We start from the raw sequence: 18778 nt of genomic DNA, 5'->3' as shown, positions 1-18778 counted from the left end.
AACAGGCCAATGGTGAGTGAGGGGAGGGACGTGGCGAATAATCCAGTGATGCACGGGCCCAAGAAAATAAAAAGCAGAGTGATGGTGGAAATAGGTGACCACCCTGACTGGCGCATGAAAGGCTGTGCTTGATTGCTCGTGTAAAGTGCCTGAGTCACGCTCCAACGAGGCTGGAGCCATGCCCTCCTATCACTACTTCCCAGCGGCATGGGGCGTTCCCTTGAGCTGCCAGGAGTGCATGGAACCCACCCTGCAGGCTTTGCTCAAACTATCTTCTGTCTTGTCTGAACCTGCTTTGTGTCTATCATGGTGTGTCTGATGGCCATAAGACAGAAATAATTAAGGCTCCTGTTTGGTGCGTGGGCAAAAGTATCGCTAAGGATCAAGGGGATTGTTATAATTGCCATTTATTTATTACGTATGTGCATTGCATATTATATTGTATATTCCCCTCGATTCATCCATCCATTGGGACCATACTCTGTGCAGAGCATTGGTGCTGCCTCAGCAGTCTCCTTGGCTATTGGGCACAATCTTGGACGGGTTGCAACTCCAACACAGGATACCAACCAGCAAGCTGGCACTCATTTTGCCGACCTCAGAAGGATGACAGGCAGAGTCAACCCCATCCGGTATTCATTCAACAGCCGAGTGGGATTTGAACTCGGGATCCTAGGATGCCAAGTTGATTCTCCGGTAACCCAACCTACCCCAATGTTTTTTGTTTTTTTTCATTCAAGGGTCCACTTGTTTTTACGTCTGCTGTGCATGGCATTAATCTGTGCCATTGTTGACTTCTGTGGTCTCAACAGAGAAAATCAGCAGCTGTTTATTTCAGTTAAGGGGGTCAGAAGGTTTTATAAACATTTTTAAAACATTGCACAACCCAACTGCAACACATCGATGTTGTTTTGTTCAAAGTCGGAAAATGGACAATGGATAGATATTCTCGACTTTGACAGAAGTCATGGCTGCGATTGCCACATTTTGGTGTTTGTTTTGTTCACTTAAAGTGCCAATGTGGTCACCAAAACACACAAGATGTCAGACCCATGAGGTAAACATTTGACATACTTATGTCTTCTTCTTCTTCTTCTTTCGGCTGCTCCCGTTAGGGGTCGCCACAGCGGATCATCCGTATGATCCGCATAGTGATTTGGCATATGTTTTTTTACACCGGATGCCCTTCCTGACGCAACCCTGGTCGCCTCTTATGGCACAGGGATATGGTACACCTATTTTTTTAACCGGGGTATACACCGACCCAGTATACTGGTACTCATTTCGCCGACCTCGGAAGGATGACAGGCTGAGTCAACCCCCTGGTGTATTAATTCAGTGACTCAACGGGGCTTGAACTCAGGACCTTTTGGATCCCAAGCCGCTGCCCTAACCACTGCGCCAACACCAGGCTATTTGACATACTTATGTCTGGCAAAAAAACAGCTTCCACAAAAATACTAAAAGGCATGTTGTGAAGATGAAGCTTATTGTTAACCATCCATCTTCTTTCGGCTGCTCCCGTTTGGGGTCGCCACAGCGGATCATCCATATGATCCGCATAGTGATTTGGCACATGTTTTACGCCGGATGCCCTTCCTGACGCAACCCTGGTCGCCTCTTACGACACAGGGATAATGAAGCTTATTGTTAACATAGTTCTAAAATCGAAAACGAAGTGGAAATTAAATTTTTTAAATACATAACTGAATTTCTTGAAAATTATTTTCAGCCAGTTTTGTAACAAAGTATGAAAAAAATTGCAAGATCACATCATTATCTCAGTTTTGTGTGTGCCTTTAAGAGGCAGTACTGTACTTTGTTGGGTGAGGAGCCTGTTGCAAACAGTATAAACATTTTATTTTATACCAGCAAATACCACCTGTCGCTTTGCTGACAGGAATACAGGGGAGGATGGGGGTGGGAGGAGAGGAGGGGGAAGCAGAGAGGTGAGGGGAAGGGGAGGAGGGAGGGGGGAGAAGAGAGGGAGGGAGGAGGGAGGAATGGAGGAGGAGGGAGGGGGGAGAAGAGAGGGGGTGGGGTGGTCAGGTCAGGTCAGGTATGGGAGCATGCGCCAGAGCAGCACATCGATGCGTCCACTTTCCACAGGTACTCCAGGGGCCTCTGTCTGGCCATCCCCCAGGCAGATGCCTGGCCCATCCCCATCTCCTTGAGATGCCGATCAACCTGCTGCAACCACGAGGCACGTGGTCGGCCCATTGGCCTCCTCCACTCACGAGACTCCCTCGCTGAGAGAATCTGGTGAGCAGGATGAGCGTCAGGAAAACGAGCCACATGTCCATACAGCTGCAGCTGATGCTCACTGACTCTGCAGGTAACAAATCTCATTTGAGTCTCTCTCAGCAACCGCTCGTTAGACACAAAATCTGACCAGCGATAGCCAAGGATTCTCTGAAGAGACCTGGTACCAAAGGAATTAAGTCTCCGTCTCAGATCCTTGGTCAGAGTCCAAGTCTCGCATCCATAGAGCAAGACTGGAAGCACCAAGGACCTGAAGACTCAGACTTTCGGCCTCCCACACAGGTACCGCAGCACCACAACCCATTATCCAGCGAATCCATGACTCCCCAGCCCCGACCCAGATGTCTATTGACCTCTGACTCACAGCTGGCAGAGACCTGAATATCACTGCCAAGGTAAGGGAATCTCTCCACGACCTCAACATCCTCACCACAAACAGGCACAGACAGGACAGCGGCATCCGAGATGTGATTGAAAGCCTGGATCTTAGTTTTGACCCAGGAAACCCATAATCCCAGCGGCTCAGACTCCTAATTCAGCACCTCGCGGGCCCCCAAAAAGATATCTAAAGTCTCCGCAAGGATGACTGCATCATCTGCGAAATCAAGGTCAGAGATCTTGACATTCCAAAACGATGCACCGCAGCTTGATCTCTCTGACATCCTTTGGAGAATCCAGTCCATACAAGTGCTGAAAAGTGTGGGGGCCAGTACACACCCCTGACGAACTCCAGTAACAACTGGAAATAAGTCAGAGATGGTACCACCACATCTCACAGCACTCAGTACCAGAGCAGAGTTCAGACATCAGATCGATCAGTTTTGGTAGCACCCCACGAATACCAATAATCTTCCAGAGGGCATCCGAATTCACTGAATCGAACACTTTACAGAGATCAACATAGGCTGCAAGCAGCCCCTGCCGAAACTCTCATCTGCGTTCGGTGAGGACCTGAAGAGAAAGGATACGGTCAATCGTTGACGGCTGGTGTAAAGCGTGACTGCTCTGGGCGCTGGTGCTCAATCAGATGGTGGCGAACCCTATCAAGAATTATCTGAGCAAAGACCTTGCCCGGCACTGAGAGCAGCGTCACCCCTCGGTAGTTGTTGCAGTCTTGGCGATCACCCTTCCCCTTCCAGAGAGGGACAACAAGGCCCCTCTTCCAGTCAGTTGGGATGATGCCTGTGTTCCAAGCAGAGCACAGAACTGCATGCAACGACACGAGTGCAGCATTTCCACCAGCCTTGAGAAGTTCAGCATGGATGCCACAGATCCCTGGAGCTTTACCCCATTTCAACCAGTTCACCGCAGCCTGTTTTTTCCACAAGCTAAGGTGGACCAGAGTTGATTGGAGGGTCAGCAACAGGGATTGTAACACCCCTGACGTCCAACTCGACAGTTGGTGGATCAGCCTGGTACAACCGCTCAAAGTAACTGGCCCAGCGGGCCTTCACTTCGGACTCCTCTGTCAAGAGCCTACCACCCTCTGCTCTAACTGCAGTACACTGAGGGATGGGCTTGGATGAACGCAATACGCGAAGTCCCCTGTAAGCAGGACGAGAATCCCTTGACCACAGGTGATGCTCTACCCCCTCACAGATTCCTCACACATAGGCCTCCTTGTCCACCCTTAGTGCACGTACAGTTTTACGTCTCAGCTCCCTGAACAGCTCAGCTCTGCCATTCAGCCTGGCCCTGCGACTCTGGTCAATGGCATCCAGTGTCCCTTGAGACAAAATTCTTTTTTGCCCTTCGGTGAGTTCCAAGACATCCACCGGCAACATCAAGGACGGTGGTCTTGAAGGCACTCCACAACTCTTCAGGACCTCCCAAAGCACCCAGACTCCTCAAATCTCCACTCAGCCTGTTCGCAAACTACTCAGCAACCCTCTCATCCTTGAGCTTGCCAACATCCAGCCAAGGCTGGGATGGTACCATTCTCCTGGATTTAAGGTGCAACTTCAGAGTTGCTACAACAAGCCGTTCATCAGTATTGAGGAACTGAGCACTCCGGTAGACCCTGCAGTTCTGGATCATCCTCCAGCGACCATCAACGAGGACATGGTCAATCTCCTTTTCCACACCACCAGCGTTGGAATACCAAGTCCAGCGATGAGCTTATGGGCGCTGAAACCATGAACCGGCCACCCTAAGTCCATGACTTCTTGCAAAGTCAAGGAACTTGGTGCAATTCTGGTTCACAGTTCTTGACCCATGGGGACCAACACACATCTCATAACCATCACTTTCAGTTCCAGTCAATGCATTGAAATCCCTCAAGACTAGATGTGTATCTCGTCTGGGGCACTGATCAACCACAAACTCGAGCGTGGCGGAGAATGCATCCTTCACGGTGAGTTCACTCGCCTCAGTCGGGGGGGCGTGGGGGGGAGGGAGGGAGTGTATAACAATTGGTATGTTGCCGGATTATGCTGATTAAATTTAAAGTGTATTGGTTGGGGGTGGGGGCGGGTTAAAGTTTCGTATTTTGAAAAGTATATTCTTTGTGGATGCCCCCAAAGGGTGTATTCTCGGATTTTTGTCAACTGGAAAAGGTCCAATATATCTGACAATACAAGATTTTCAGGGATGATGAATGGAATATTAGTGTTCTTCAATTCCTTCATAGGTCCTGTTGAGACATGTTAATGATATGCTGTCTTTATCACTGCTAAGACCAGCTTCAATGTTTAAAGGAGACCTTGCAGATATACCAAATTGGTGTCATTTAATCCTATGACTTGTGTACACAATACTGGTTTACCCCTAATTTGGTATCTCACGATGGACATGTTAAAGTTCATGATTCTATTAGCTTTTAAACTATCAACATACACAAACTTGGTTGGAAACATGAAGAATCTGAAATACTGAACTGCTTCCATTTTAACACAGCCAAAAAAAAAGAATCCCGACCAACCTACCCCATTAATTGAGCAGCATGTTAGCAGGAATCCAACACTTTTTTGTGAGGGGGGGGGGGGGTTATTGAAGAGTGACATATTTACAAAATCTAGGCTTATTGAAGTGGAAGAGCAATAACAGAACAAATCAGGACACAAAATCTCGGCTTATTAAATCTTGGCTTTTTGAAGAGTGACATATTTATAAAATCTCAGCTTATTAAACAATGACATATTTACAAAATCTAGGCTTATTGAAGGGCGACAAATTTACAAAATCTAGGCTTATTGAAGAGCGACAAATTTACAAAATCTAGGCTTATTGAAGAGCGGCAAATTTACAAAATCGAGGCTTATTGCAGAGTGACAAATGCTAATTGACAGTGAAGAGTGACAAAATCGAGGCTTTTTGAAGTGACATATTTACAAAATCTAGGCTTATTGAAGTGATGTATTTACAAAATCTCGGATTATTAAAGAGTGACATATTTACAAAATCTAGGCTTATTGAAGTGATGTATTTACAAAATCTCGAATTATTAAAGAGTGACATATTTACAAAATCTAGGCTTATTGAAGTGATGTATTAACAAAATCTCGGATTATTAAAGAGTGACATATTTACAAAATCTAGGCTTATTGAAGTGATGTATTTACAAAATCTCGGATTATTAAAGAGTGACATATTTACAAAATCTAGGCTTATTGAAGTGATGTATTAACAAAATCTCGGATTATTAAAGAGTGACATATTTACAAAATCTAGGCTGATTGAAGAGCGATATTTTCAAAATATAGGCTCATGGAACAACGTGGATACAAAATCTCCACTCATGAAAGAAAGATGCATCCAAAATCTGGGTTTATGGAGCTCGATTGACACAAAAATCTAGGTTCACAGAAGCACGAGATGTGTACAAAATCTCACCTCATGGAAGAGATTAATACACTACAAAAATCGACAATCATGAAAGAGACATGTATACAAAAATGTAGGTTTATGGAAAACATATTAATACAATCTCCACTTATGGGAAAATTACATCTATAGTCAAATAACAGGCCCATAATCACCTCATCCCAACTGCTATCTCTGACAATACAAATGATCTGCATGTAAGAATATCAGTTCAGCAATCGGTAACAAAAATGTACTTTTGTTGCCTGCTTATTCTTAAGATACAGTAAGACCCCAACATTTGTGGGGGGTGTGTTCCTGAAAAATGCCACAAAAAATGGTGTTTTTTTTATTTTTTTTTTCCAACATGGTCTAGGCTCGTGGAAGAGCTATGACAGAACAAATCGGGACACAACATAACAAAAGGAACACCAGGAGAAAGGGGAAACAGCAGGGTGGAGTGAGGTGGATGGAGACGGACAAACAAGGGATGCAGGTAATGATGAGGAGAAAGGGACAACACGGAACAGAATGGTCCTTTTGGACAGAGACAGAGACAGAGACAGATATTTATCAGGATTGAAAGACATTCCTAGTGTTATTTTGTCAAGGTCTGAGTAGAGGGAAGAGGCTGCTGCCTGTCTGTCAGAAGGATGAGGGATGTCATGGCAGAGTGAAATTATCAAAGAGCTAAAGAGGATTTCCAGTCAGTGAGATCATTGATGAAGATTAGGAACACGATTGGGCCTAGAAAACTGCCTTGAGGTGCTCCAGCCTTGACAGGGAGAGGAGAAGAAAGAGTTCCGTTGAGTGCCACACGTTGGCTATGAGAGTAGAGGAAGTCAGTAAAGCCATGTGTGGAGTTGGCCTTGGATTCCATAAGCAGAGTTTGGAGAGCAAGGCAGGATGCCAGACTGTATCAAAAGCTCAAGATATGTCCAGAGAGACGACCTTGATCTCATGTCTGATATTGAGGATCTCCATCCATTGTTGAGAGTCGAAGCAGCATGTCCAAGGTGGAGTGACCAGGTCTGAATCTGAATTGTTGAACTGAGATGAAGCTGTTGGAGAAAAGGAATGATTTTTATGTTAACTGCAATGATGGATTATATGACCTTGCTGATTGGAAGAAAGCCGATTCGTCTGTAATTAAGAGGATCCATTTTTTTTTGCACCTTTTATGTAATGCTGTGATATTGGCCAATTTCCAAGCCAATGGAAGATGACCAATGGTAAATGACAGGGTGCAAGAGACAGAGAGAAGAAGCGCACAAGCAGCAGAGCGGGATTTTCGGACATGTGAGCCGATGCCGTCCTGCCCAGTTGCAATCAGAGTCGAGGGTTGCCAGAAAACTTTTCCACCTTTTCAGGTGTAAAAGACACAGAATCCAGGAGCAGTTGGCTCTGACTGGGAAGGATAGGTACAAAGAGGGAGGGGTTATGACACAAGATTTTGAAGCAAACAAAGAATTGAGGCATTCGACCTTCTCACGAGCAGAGTTAGCTGTGGTGCCATTTGAAGTGAGGTAAGGGATGGAAGAGGAGCATACTCCAGAGACGGACTTGACAAGGCGCCACCAGGTTTTAGAGGAGGGAGACAAGTGTGAAAGCTCATTCTTGAGATCGAACAGATATTTTCTGGCTCTCCTGAGAGTAGACACCATTTGTTGCAGGCTTTGTGGAATGGTCTTCAGTTGGATTTGCCCTCCCAGAGGAGAATGAAAGTTGTTTTAAAAGCAACTGCCTCACCACAGGAGTACCAAGAGCAGGAGGATGGATAAGATAATTGAAGAAAAGATGGGATTCTGTGCCTAAGAGAGCAGGTTTCTGTGGAAGAATTCCCAGGCAGAATTAATATCAGTGGCAGTGGCAATAAGAGGAGACCAGTCCTGTGGTGTCCAAAAATAAATAAATAAAACAATAAATTCTGAAAATGACATGGTTTCAAGGTATATTTAAATTTGAAAAGTGTGAGACATCATAATGAAATTCATGAGATGTCAGTGTCAGCTGCCTCGCTGGAACACTACAGTTGCTGCTGTTACCTGGCAACAACTGAGCCAAATATATACTAATAAATGTCAGTGTGTGCCCGTCCGTCAGTTAGTCAATCTCCTCCATAACTCCAAAACCATGAGGTGCATGAATAAAAACTGTGTTTAGGTTAATAAAAACACCCCTTTTGAAGATCATTAAACGGCTTAATTTAATTATATATTTTATATCAAGGTGCATCCTTGGTCACCTCGCTTGGGTATTCATTTGCCATTTTGTTCGTCCTACACAACAATGCCTTCACTTGGAACAGGCCACAACAGTTTATTTATGACAATGCTCAAAATATTTTTTTTTCTTTCAATTTTCCTCCCTCAGCTACATACATCGCTATTTAAGTGCAATACTTTTCAAATTAGGAGCATGGAGTGATTTCATGCATTATATGATGCAATTTTCCCCGATTTACCCTCACGGACTAAAATATATAATCGAAATACAACTTTAGTTTAGCAAATATAATTTTATAGAGGAACGTAGACAGCACACACAGACATGGTACATATGGGTAGATTTGGATCTGTAAAGGGACTCTCCACAGGTGTGTACATGCCTGCATGCTTGGTTACGGGCGCCATGGTGGAAAAGTTTAGTCCCGGATCTTATGATGATGATGATGATGATGATGATGGGTGGTGGAGATTTTAACTTTTAAACTCAGCAGCGTAAAGAGCGATCACATTTTCCTTTGTCCTCGTGGCTGTTTCTAAAGCAATTGGGTGCTGATGGTTAAAAGTTAAAACCAATTGTACCGACTTCCTGGTGTGTCTTGACGTCATACGTTCCAGGTGTTGCAGAGTGCATCAAAGCTTTTTAAATCATGTACGATATTTAAAGATTGGAAACGTGTTTCTTCGATTTGTTGGAAATATACCAATTTTTTATCTTGCCAAAACGAAGTTTTTGCAAGATATGTTAGTCAGCTTGTATGTTTTATTTTTATTTATTTATTTATTTTTTTGTTTGTCTGTAATCACGTATAAAAAAATTCTGCAGAACACAGTTATCATTGGAAATTTTTGTAACTTCGCATATCAGAGGCCTATAGAGGTTCCTTTCAGTGCATAAAATTTTGAAGGTCAAGGTCAAAGGTCAAGGTCACTTTGTCGCAAATCAGGGGAGTCGAAGAAACCCTTTTTTTTGAGTAATTTTGATCGGATCATCTTCAAACTTCATGGGAATATAGTTCGTGGTCTGGCGCCCAGCTGATTAATTTTTGGTGGCGATTGGCCTTGACCTTCATGGTTAGCGCCTGAGGTCAAACATATTTGACCCCAAGGTCAAATTTTCAAGTTTTAGGAACCATATCGTGTAGTACCTCAAATTGAACACCTCGATGAGTGCTTTCTAGATATGTCAAGCTTGAGACATTATGACGTCATTTGATGACGTTATGAGGCAAAAGCATATTTTTCATGGTTACTCTGTAGAACGATTCTCATCGGAATCTCTCGTAGGCAGATATTCCTCAAGGAGTCGCTCCTGGTGGATAGCAGCTCTGTTCACCTCAGTGTGACCTTAAAGAAGTCATACGTGGTCACCTTTTGGCAAGATACGGGTCACCCTGCGGGTGACATTGGTTTATTTATTTATTAGTGTACCAGTATATTCAAAATTCCAACACTGGAATATCGATATGAAAAATTATACCGGTAAAACCGGTATATCGATACATCGCCAGACCCTAGTATCAAGTTTGGTCAAAATCCAATTACTGGTTCACAAATTAACACAGTAACAGAATCTTTACCCAACATGACCTCTGACCTCAAAATCAAATCAGTTAATCTTTGCATCATTATGCATACTTGTACCAAGTTTGACTTTGACCTCTTCAGTTCTCAAGTTATCGCAGTTAACGGAAACCCATCACGGACGGACGCATGGACATACAACCCGAAAACAAAATGCCTTTGGCGATTTTATCAGCAAAGGCATAAAAAAATCTGGAGTGTAGTTTTAGGAGATCTCAGAAAGTGTCTCTCTTGATTTGCTAAGTCTCATTAGCATACATACCAAGAGCCAGGTCATATACATCACAATTAAAGTGGCAGGAATTTAAACAACCTTGGTTTAAATAAGTGAAATTAAATCTCCGCATCTTTCAGCCAATTGCCCCTGTACCTTGTGCCGGAGCGAGGACCCTGAACAAAGATGGCTGTTTGGTCTTTTCTAAGCGGTTCCAAATGCCACTGCTCTTCCATCAAAGGATCAGGATAATTGCTGGGAAAGGCACAGGAACCACCAGTAAGGTGATAGCAATTTATCAAAATCCAGCTGAATCCCAAAAACATGGAACATAAGGAAAGCATTGGGAACACGCACACACTCACATGTCGGTGTTGCTGAGCAGATGCATAAGCTCCTTCACCAGGGCAGATGATGTCAAAGTGGACAGGTTTTCTAATATGGAGGAGAAAAGCTGCTTTCCTTTAGAAACCTTCCCCCATGGTACATCCAAATAAGAGTTACTCAATCCATATACACCTGCAAGCAATCGTACATAATGGACAATTAGCCCAACATCTACACCACACCACACGACACTCACACAACCTCGGAACCAGAATGAAGAACACACCATGCAGGAAACACTGTCAAGAGGAGGCAATGTTAAAAGGATGTGCAATGCAATTTAAGGAGTGAGGAAACAAGAGAAGAGGTTTGTCATCAAAATTAAGTAAATAGTGGGGGGTCAATAAGAATACCATTGAAAGAGGTCAAAGTGAAAATACGAGTGTTTGTGAATGTTGTGAGATGGAGAACATGCCTTCCTGTAGCTCCACTGGCTTCATTCCCCCGTTGTTTGAGAAGTAAAACATCCTTCCTCCACCATTTGCACTGTGGAAGGGAAGGTTTCATCTGCCAATTCCTATATCTCTATCAATGAAGATTGAACAATGATCAAAGGCTGTTTTTGTTGCTCAATTCACATTTTTTATTTGCTTTTATTTTCTCACAAATAGTAATTTTGTTTTAACCATTTAATATCACCAAGTAACCTCTCCTTCCTTCCTCTATATCTCTCTCACCCTCTCACCCCCCCCCCCTTTCCCCAACCCCACTGTTTATTTGTCCTCAATCTCCACCACCTGTATTCAGGTAAAACACTCCCTTCTTCACCTCCTATTCGTGCCCATTGTATACTCTCTCACGGTAAGCTTGCAGTGATGAGGTTGAAAAGGTTGTATTTCTCTCCTTCCTTATCCAAAGAATGCAGGTATTCCAGGTCACTTGTTGCATTGCTGAGCAGTAACCCAGTCACAAGCTCACCTGTGCAGGTCATCAGGTAGGTAAAACAAACCCAAATGAACTGTAAAGTACATGATAGAAAAAAAATAATAATAAAAAAAAACATACACTGGCTACCGGTTAACTAGTGATATCACAGTTAAATATCCATCCATTGGGAACATACTCTGCACAAAGCGTCGGTACTACCGAAGCAGTCTCCTGGGCTATTGGGCACAATCCTGGACGGATCGCCACTCGGACGCAGGATACTTGAATGGCTCAATCATCCCAGCAAGCTGGTACTCATTTTGCCGACCTTGGAAAGATGACAGGCTGAGTCAACCCCACCTGGTATTAATTCAATGGCTGAGCGAGATTTGAACTCAGAATTCTCTCCAACATCCACATCCATCGGACCATACTCTGTGCAGAGCATTGGTGATGTCGAAGCAGTCTCCTGGGATATTGGGCACAATTCTGGACGGGTCGCCACTCCGACGCAGGATACCAGCAAGCTGGTACTCATTTTGCCGACCTCAGAAGGATGACAGGCTGAGTCAACCCCACCTGGTATTATTTCAACAGCCAAGTAAGATTTGAACTCGGGACCCTAGGATCCCAAGCCCACCACTCTCACCATTAAGCCAACACCAGACATACAGTTAAATATGTCAGCATATAAATGAAGACAGCTGGGAGGCGTTCACAGCATGGAACAAATAAAGATCAGAGATTCAACTCTACCCCTGCTCCGAAGGTCAGGATGAGGTAAGGATGCAGCGATGTTTGTGAGGGCACCCAGTCGTCCTCCTCGCGTTATCCCTAACCACGTTCCTCCTCGAGAGTTGTCCTGCTCATCTGTGCCTGAAAGTTGGGTTAGAGTTTTGAGACCTTGAGAAGATTTTCCACTTTATAAACGAGATGGGCTATACTTATTAAAGTTGAAAGGTAAGCCTTTTGATTAAAGCGACGAGTATTGGGAAAGCAAACACCTATACACTGTGACCGTTGCTTGGTCCAAAACTCAAAATACTGACTGGGGTTGCAAACACTTGATCACAGCAATTGTAAATGTCTACAGCTCAAGACTCTTACCTGAAACTCATTCCAAAAAGGGACACATAACTGAAACTAGAGGGGGAGCACTCGGTAGAGTACAAAACCTCCGCCGCCAATACTGCTAGGTCACTCAAGTGAACCTGATATCCTATTCATTCAATTTGACGTCAACAGTGCTCACAGTTATAGTTTGCAACTTTCCCTTTTACATACTCAATTCATTTGTCATAACGAGATTCCTTGAGATAAATTGATTTTACGTGGGTATATCCACCTGAAGTGCCAAAATCAGCCTCAATGATAATTTTGGCATGTTTTTTGTTGGAAATCACTTATAACATGTAGAAATGCAAAAAAAAAAAAAAAAAAAAAAAAAAAAATCGAAATCTTGTTGAAAAAAAAAGTTATAAAAAAAAAGCTAATCATCTTCAAAAGGGGTTTTAAATCAGCCAAAACACCCATTTTTCACTCATGAACTTCCTTGGAGTTCCCTTCGTATGCATGCAAGTTTCATGTTTTTGGAGTCATGGATATTTGCCCTGATTACACACTGACAATTAGTATAGATTTGCTGGATGAATAAATGTCAATAAAGGTCATCTACCTATTACATATGCAAAATTGTCAAGTTTTCTTTTGATACCCCTCTGTAGGCTTTATACGTGAGCTTTACCAACCCTTTTTCGGACACACACACACACACACACACACACACACACACACACACACACACACACACACACACACACACACACACACACACACACACACACACACACACACTTCTCGTGTGTGTGTGTGTGTGTGTGTGTGTGTGTGTGTGTGTGTGTGTGTGTGTGTGTGTGTGTGTGTGTGTGTGTGTGTGTGTGTGTGTGTGTGTGTTTTGCATATTGTGGGGCCAAAAGGGGGAGAGAGAGGGGAGCGTTGAGAAAAGGAACATCAGTGCCCTGATTAAATACTGAATAGCTAAAATAATTGGAGGAGGGGTGGAAAATAAATAATCACTGTCGATTAACAAAAAATGGAAACAGAGTGTATTTGACAGAAACAGAGTGTACCCTTTCCTTCCTTCCCCAAACAAATTCCTCTATCAGCCCGAGATGAGTAATGGATTTATTGCAGATGGTGAGATGAGGTTATCGCAGCGTCAACATTGATCCTTTGTAGATGCTCTAGAAAGTTAATGCGATTATCAACCCAGAACAAGGAAGCAAGCTTTCCTGCACTAGACTATAAACTTGTGCAAAATGCATGACATTCATTATCTTGAAAATTACGTATTACACGATGATAATTTTTTTTTTACAAACACACGAACAAGTATTTTGTGCTGCAGAATAAACATGTTCCACATTTGTCAAAAGTTTATAAATATTCAAAGGTAACCTGACTTTTGTGAAAACTCCAATACCTGTACAAGAAGTGGTGGAACAAATTGCTTCAAATCGAGGTCCCAATATTGCATCTCCAATAAGAAAGAGCTACCACCCCTACCCCCAATCCACCTCCCACCTCCCCTAAGAAGTAACATTACCTGCAAGTACATCAGGATTGATAGGCCATAAATGTGCTGGTTTGGAGGGGCGGCTGTAAATCTCATCACGATTGGCAGCAAGAACTAACCTGAGCACAAGAGCAGCATTTGACCAAGATAAGTTAACATGGAACAACACTACAGACATTACAATTTAAACGCTGTTCTGATCCGATATACAACCTCATGCCAGTTTTATCGAGCCGAGTGAATTACTGCCTTTCTGAATGCTCAAACATGCAAAATGACCGACGCCAGACCTTTTGATGGCTTGATGACGCTGCATTAACGGGGGTGATGTCATTTGTTAATCAAATGTACCTTGAACATTGATATCTGATTAAAGTGTTCTTACCAGGATGTTTGTGCAAGATCATCAGTTACTTCACCATTACTGAGTCCTGAGAATGGCAATCGGAGATCTAACCGCAAGTGCACAAATTAGGATGATGGTGAACCTTTGTTGTGTTATTGGGGGTCAGAATAGGACACGAGACATTTTACACAATGACCTGCAAAATTGTCTGACCAAGTGAACAGACGGCGATTTGGCAAAGGAAAGACAAACTGCACGGCTTGGCAGCATCGCTCGGGCACATCTGAAACCGCTGGTTGGATAATTTGTACACCATCGTGCGCGCTCAAAAACTCCAATCCAACAATTTATAGTCTGTTTGGGAAACGAACCCAGACGAGATAGCTCAAAGGTTAAGTGCACCACCTTTGAACCATCCTGTCTCACCCAGAAAAGTTAACACGGGCCACACGAATGTTAAAGCTGCAATGCTGCATCACCAATCCGTTACCAGACGATAGTTGAGAAGCAGAAAATAAAAATACCAGACACTTAAAAGACTGCATCTGTCATTCCACGATTATACTCAGTCCATGAACAACACACTTGAGGCACTCATCGACTTCGGACACCGCAAAGAAACAACGACACTAATATAGATAGTACATTAGCTCATCATTAAGTACACCAGTTCATCCTGGGTCTCCAACCTATCAAACACACACCAACACCCTATAGACCATACAAAAGAAAGCCTTTCACATCATCACAAGTTGCACATGAACAACACCCATTGAACTCCAACACAGAGAGTCAAAGCTAAAAAAAAAACTAAAAATCAAAAAACAAATTCAAAGACTTGGACATGAGAGATGCACAGTTCTTTGCAGCTACAATGGCCAACCTAAATCAGCCGTGCCACTACACATCAACTACCCACAGATCCCAAAACACATCAAGACTACACCACAATGACATCCTTCAAAACATCCCTCCAATAATCTCGCAATTACAAAAACTCATCCATACCCACATCACCATTTACACAATTACCAGAGTCCAAACAGTATCCTGGGCACTAAACCCCCACCCATCGACATCAGAGAAATCACTTCCCAGGTCCGATCATGTTCACCTTCAACGTCTACCCTGTGGATACCACACACAGCTTTTACAATACAAACATGGACTCGCCAACATCACCGACGACACCTGCAACCCCTTCCAGGCCGCCCTACACACAATAACGCACATTATGGAAGTCTTCGTGGTCCTGGCTCCAGAAAGGCAAGAGCACAGAAGATCTTGCATGTGAGGGATCTCTGGGTCGCTCCCAGGACATCGATCGGCTCTCTTTCTCCGTGCTACGGGTTTGTTTGAGCAGAACTGACTGGGGATGATCAACAAACAACTAGTGATGGTTCATGTTTGGTACATAAAAGAAGAGAAGGAACACACACACACACACACACTTTTAATGCCAGGGCTCGACATTCATGGTTATCTGACTATCCGGGAAAGGAAGGTTCGTCCGTCAGACAGGTGAAACCCCCAAAGTTGTTAATTTTAATCTGAAGCCACATTAATCAGCAGTGACCAAGAAGATCCTTTTAGACCTGTCCACCCCCACAAGGTGACAAAAACTCCCAAAGAAACATAATCATGGAATCACTGCACATGCTCACAGTGTGACAAATGCTACATCCATTCAGCACACTATCAAAACTACAAGGTGGTCACAGAACCACACCACGCATGGCGGGGTCACATATTCATACACAAAGGAAATGAACGTGCATTTCAGCTGAACAATTATTAATAATCAAACTATGATCCGTCATTGCAAGAATTGCATCATTTATTAACTAAGGGGGGGGGGGGGTTATTATTATTTATTTCATTTTATTCAAACTTGCGGCTTAGCAAGTGTGTAGATAGACCATGCACATCTCCATTGACGTGACCAACCTGACCAATTTTGCTGAAGTGTTCTTTCCTATTTATTTATTTAAATTAACTCTGCGATAAATTTGGGAACATTAATTGGGCACCGCATAAAATCTAAAGGCATGCTAGCTATCGTGTGCAAACTGTGGTTGCGGCTGTGTCAATGATGCAGTTCCCTCGACTACCAACCAGTACAATGGTACCCCCACTCCTGCATGCAGAGGCAAGCACGCACGTACCCCCACTCCTGCACGCAGAGGCAAGCACGCGCGTACCCCCACTCCTGCACGCAGAGGCAAGCACGCACGTACCCCCACTCCTGCACGCAGAGGCAAGCACGCACGTACCCCCACTCCTGCACGCAGAGGCAAGCACGCACGTACCCCCACTCTTGCATACAGAGGCGAGCACGCGCGTACCCCCAGTCCTCCACGCAGAGGCGAGCACGCGCGTACCCCCACTCCTGCACGCAGAGGCAAGCACGCACGTACCCCCACTCCTGCATACAGAGGCGAGCACGCACGTACCCCCACTCCTGCATACAGAGGCGAGCACGCGCGTACCCACAGTCCTCCACGCAGAGGCGAGCACACGCGTACCCCCACTCCCATGTACCCCCACTCCTGCACACAGAGGTGAGCGCGCGTACCCCCACTCCCACGTACCCCCACTCCCACGTACAGAGGCGAGCACGCGCGTACCCCCACTCCCACGTACCCCCACTCCTGCACACAGAGACGAGCACGTGCGTACCCCCACTCCCACGTACCCCCACTCCCACATACAGAGGCGAGCACGCGCGTACCCCCACTCCCACGTACAGAGACGAGCACGCGCGTTCCCCCACTCCCACGTACAGAGGCGAGCACGCGCGTGCCCCACTCCCACATACCCCCACTCCCACCTACAGAGACGAGCACGCGCGTTCCCCCACTCCCCCCTACAGAGACGAGCACGCGCGTTCCCCCACTCCCACGTACAGACGCGAGCCCGCGCGTGCCCCACTCCCACGTACAGAGGCGAGCACGCGCGTACCCCCACTCCCACATACCCCCACTCCCACGTACAGAGACGAGCACGCGCGTACCCCCACTCCCACGTACAGAGACGAGCACGCGCGTTCCCCCACTCCCACGTACAGAGGCGAGCACGCGCGTACCCCCCCTCCCACATCCCCCCACTCCCACGTCCCGCCACGCGCACGCGCGTACCCCCACACCCACGCACAGAGACGAGCACGCGCGTTCCCCCACTCCCACGTACAGAGGCGAGCACGCGCGTACCCCCACTCCCACATACCCCCACTCCCACGTACAGAGACGAGCACGCGCGTACCCCCACTCCCACGTACAGAGACGAGCACGCGCGGTCCCCCACTCCCACGTACAGAGGCGAGCACGCGCGTACCCCCACTCCCACATACCCCCACTCCCACGTACAGAGACGAGCACGCGCGTACCCCCACTCCCACGTACAGAGGCGAGCACGCGCGTTCCCCCACTCCCACGTACAGAGACGAGCACGCGCGTTCCCCCACTCCCACGTACAGAGGCGAGCGCGCGCGTACCCCCAGTCCCACATAGCCCCACTCCCACGTACAGAGACGAGCACGCGCGTACCCCCACTCCCACGTACAGAGGCGAGCACGCGCGTTCCCCCACTCCCACGTACAGAGACGAGCACGCGCGTTCCCCCACTCCCACGTACAGAGGCGAGCACGCGCGTACCCCCACTCCCACGTACAGAGGCGAGCACGCGCGTACCCCCACTCCCACATACCCCCACTCCCACGTACAGAGACGAGCACGCGCGTACCCCCACTCCCACGTACGTCACCCTGGTCTCCCAATCTCGATTATTTTGAATGAACACACAGTGTGTCGCGGAGTTTCGAAGCAATTCAAGACATACCACTAGTACTCTCTCGTGCGGCCATAATACGTCAAGTTATGTACAATATCCCAATTCTGTAATATAACCGTGATCAAGCCGTTTACCTGAGGACGAACAAGAAACATACACAAGAAATATACGAACGAACGGACGATAATATACAACAAAACGAACGAATATATTAATGAATAAAACAAGGAAAAAAAAAAACCCTCCAATCGCATCGAACAAAATGAAATACCTGTATGCCCCCGTGGTGGACGCCCTGGGGTCGAATTTAAAGAATATGATACACATTAATGAGTAAATCTGCTCAAAAGACTTTACCCTTGTGACGTCCTTTTAATTATACATCACTCCCTGAGAGAATGAGTCGAACCTTATGATCAAGCAAGTTGCCCAATCACACAGGGCGTTATCGCTGGCTAATCGAATGCCAACAACATCTTGTTTCACATCATGTATAATCTATTGAGTATTTTTTTTTTTAACTAAGGAAAGAAATGTGCGAAGACACTTTAAAAAACAAACGATTTTTGCCCCTTATTTTGAAAACAACAATGTGAAAGTTTATTTTTTATGAATGCCAACGGAGCTTACAATGTTTGATGATATACACCCTCATGTTAACGCGTCACTTCCGACTTCCAAGATAATTGAATTATTTTCGCCTTTACTCGCTTCATATTATGAAGCAT

At 45.3% G+C, this 18778-nt stretch overlaps 1 protein-coding gene across 7 annotated transcripts in view; it reads right to left on the bottom strand.

The window, feature by feature from the left end:
• TANGO2 (transport and golgi organization 2 homolog) overlaps nt 1–18539 on the bottom strand; it is a 58536-nt gene extending 39997 nt beyond the window's left edge. For 2 of the 7 annotated variants that reach the window (XM_085881117.1, XM_085881118.1), the window contains exons 1-8: nt 18322–18535; nt 15493–15651; nt 13946–14034; nt 12097–12216; nt 11274–11391; nt 10889–10959; nt 10452–10605; nt 10243–10341 (exon numbers count right to left, since the gene is read on the bottom strand). In XM_085881117.1, coding sequence (XP_085737243.1) covers nt 10243–10341; nt 10452–10605; nt 10889–10959; nt 11274–11391; nt 12097–12216; nt 13946–14034; nt 15493–15651; nt 18322–18377 — 866 coding nt within the window. In that variant the 5' untranslated portion in view covers nt 18378–18535. Of the gene's footprint in view, nt 1–10242; nt 10342–10451; nt 10606–10888; nt 10960–11273; nt 11392–12096; nt 12217–13945; nt 14035–15492; nt 15652–18321 lie in introns of all 7 variants that reach the window. The other 5 variants (XM_085881121.1, XM_085881120.1, XM_085881122.1 and 2 more) reach the window with 3 other exon arrangements.
• Nucleotides 18540–18778: the final 239 nt, after the last annotated feature.

Source organism: Eptatretus burgeri, chromosome 5 (assembly GCF_056783735.1).
Source record: "Eptatretus burgeri isolate ZD-2024b chromosome 5, Ebu_testis_v1, whole genome shotgun sequence".
NCBI classification, from domain to species: Eukaryota; Metazoa; Chordata; class Myxini; order Myxiniformes; family Myxinidae; genus Eptatretus; species Eptatretus burgeri.
This window is presented reverse-complemented; position numbering and strand designations above follow the sequence as displayed.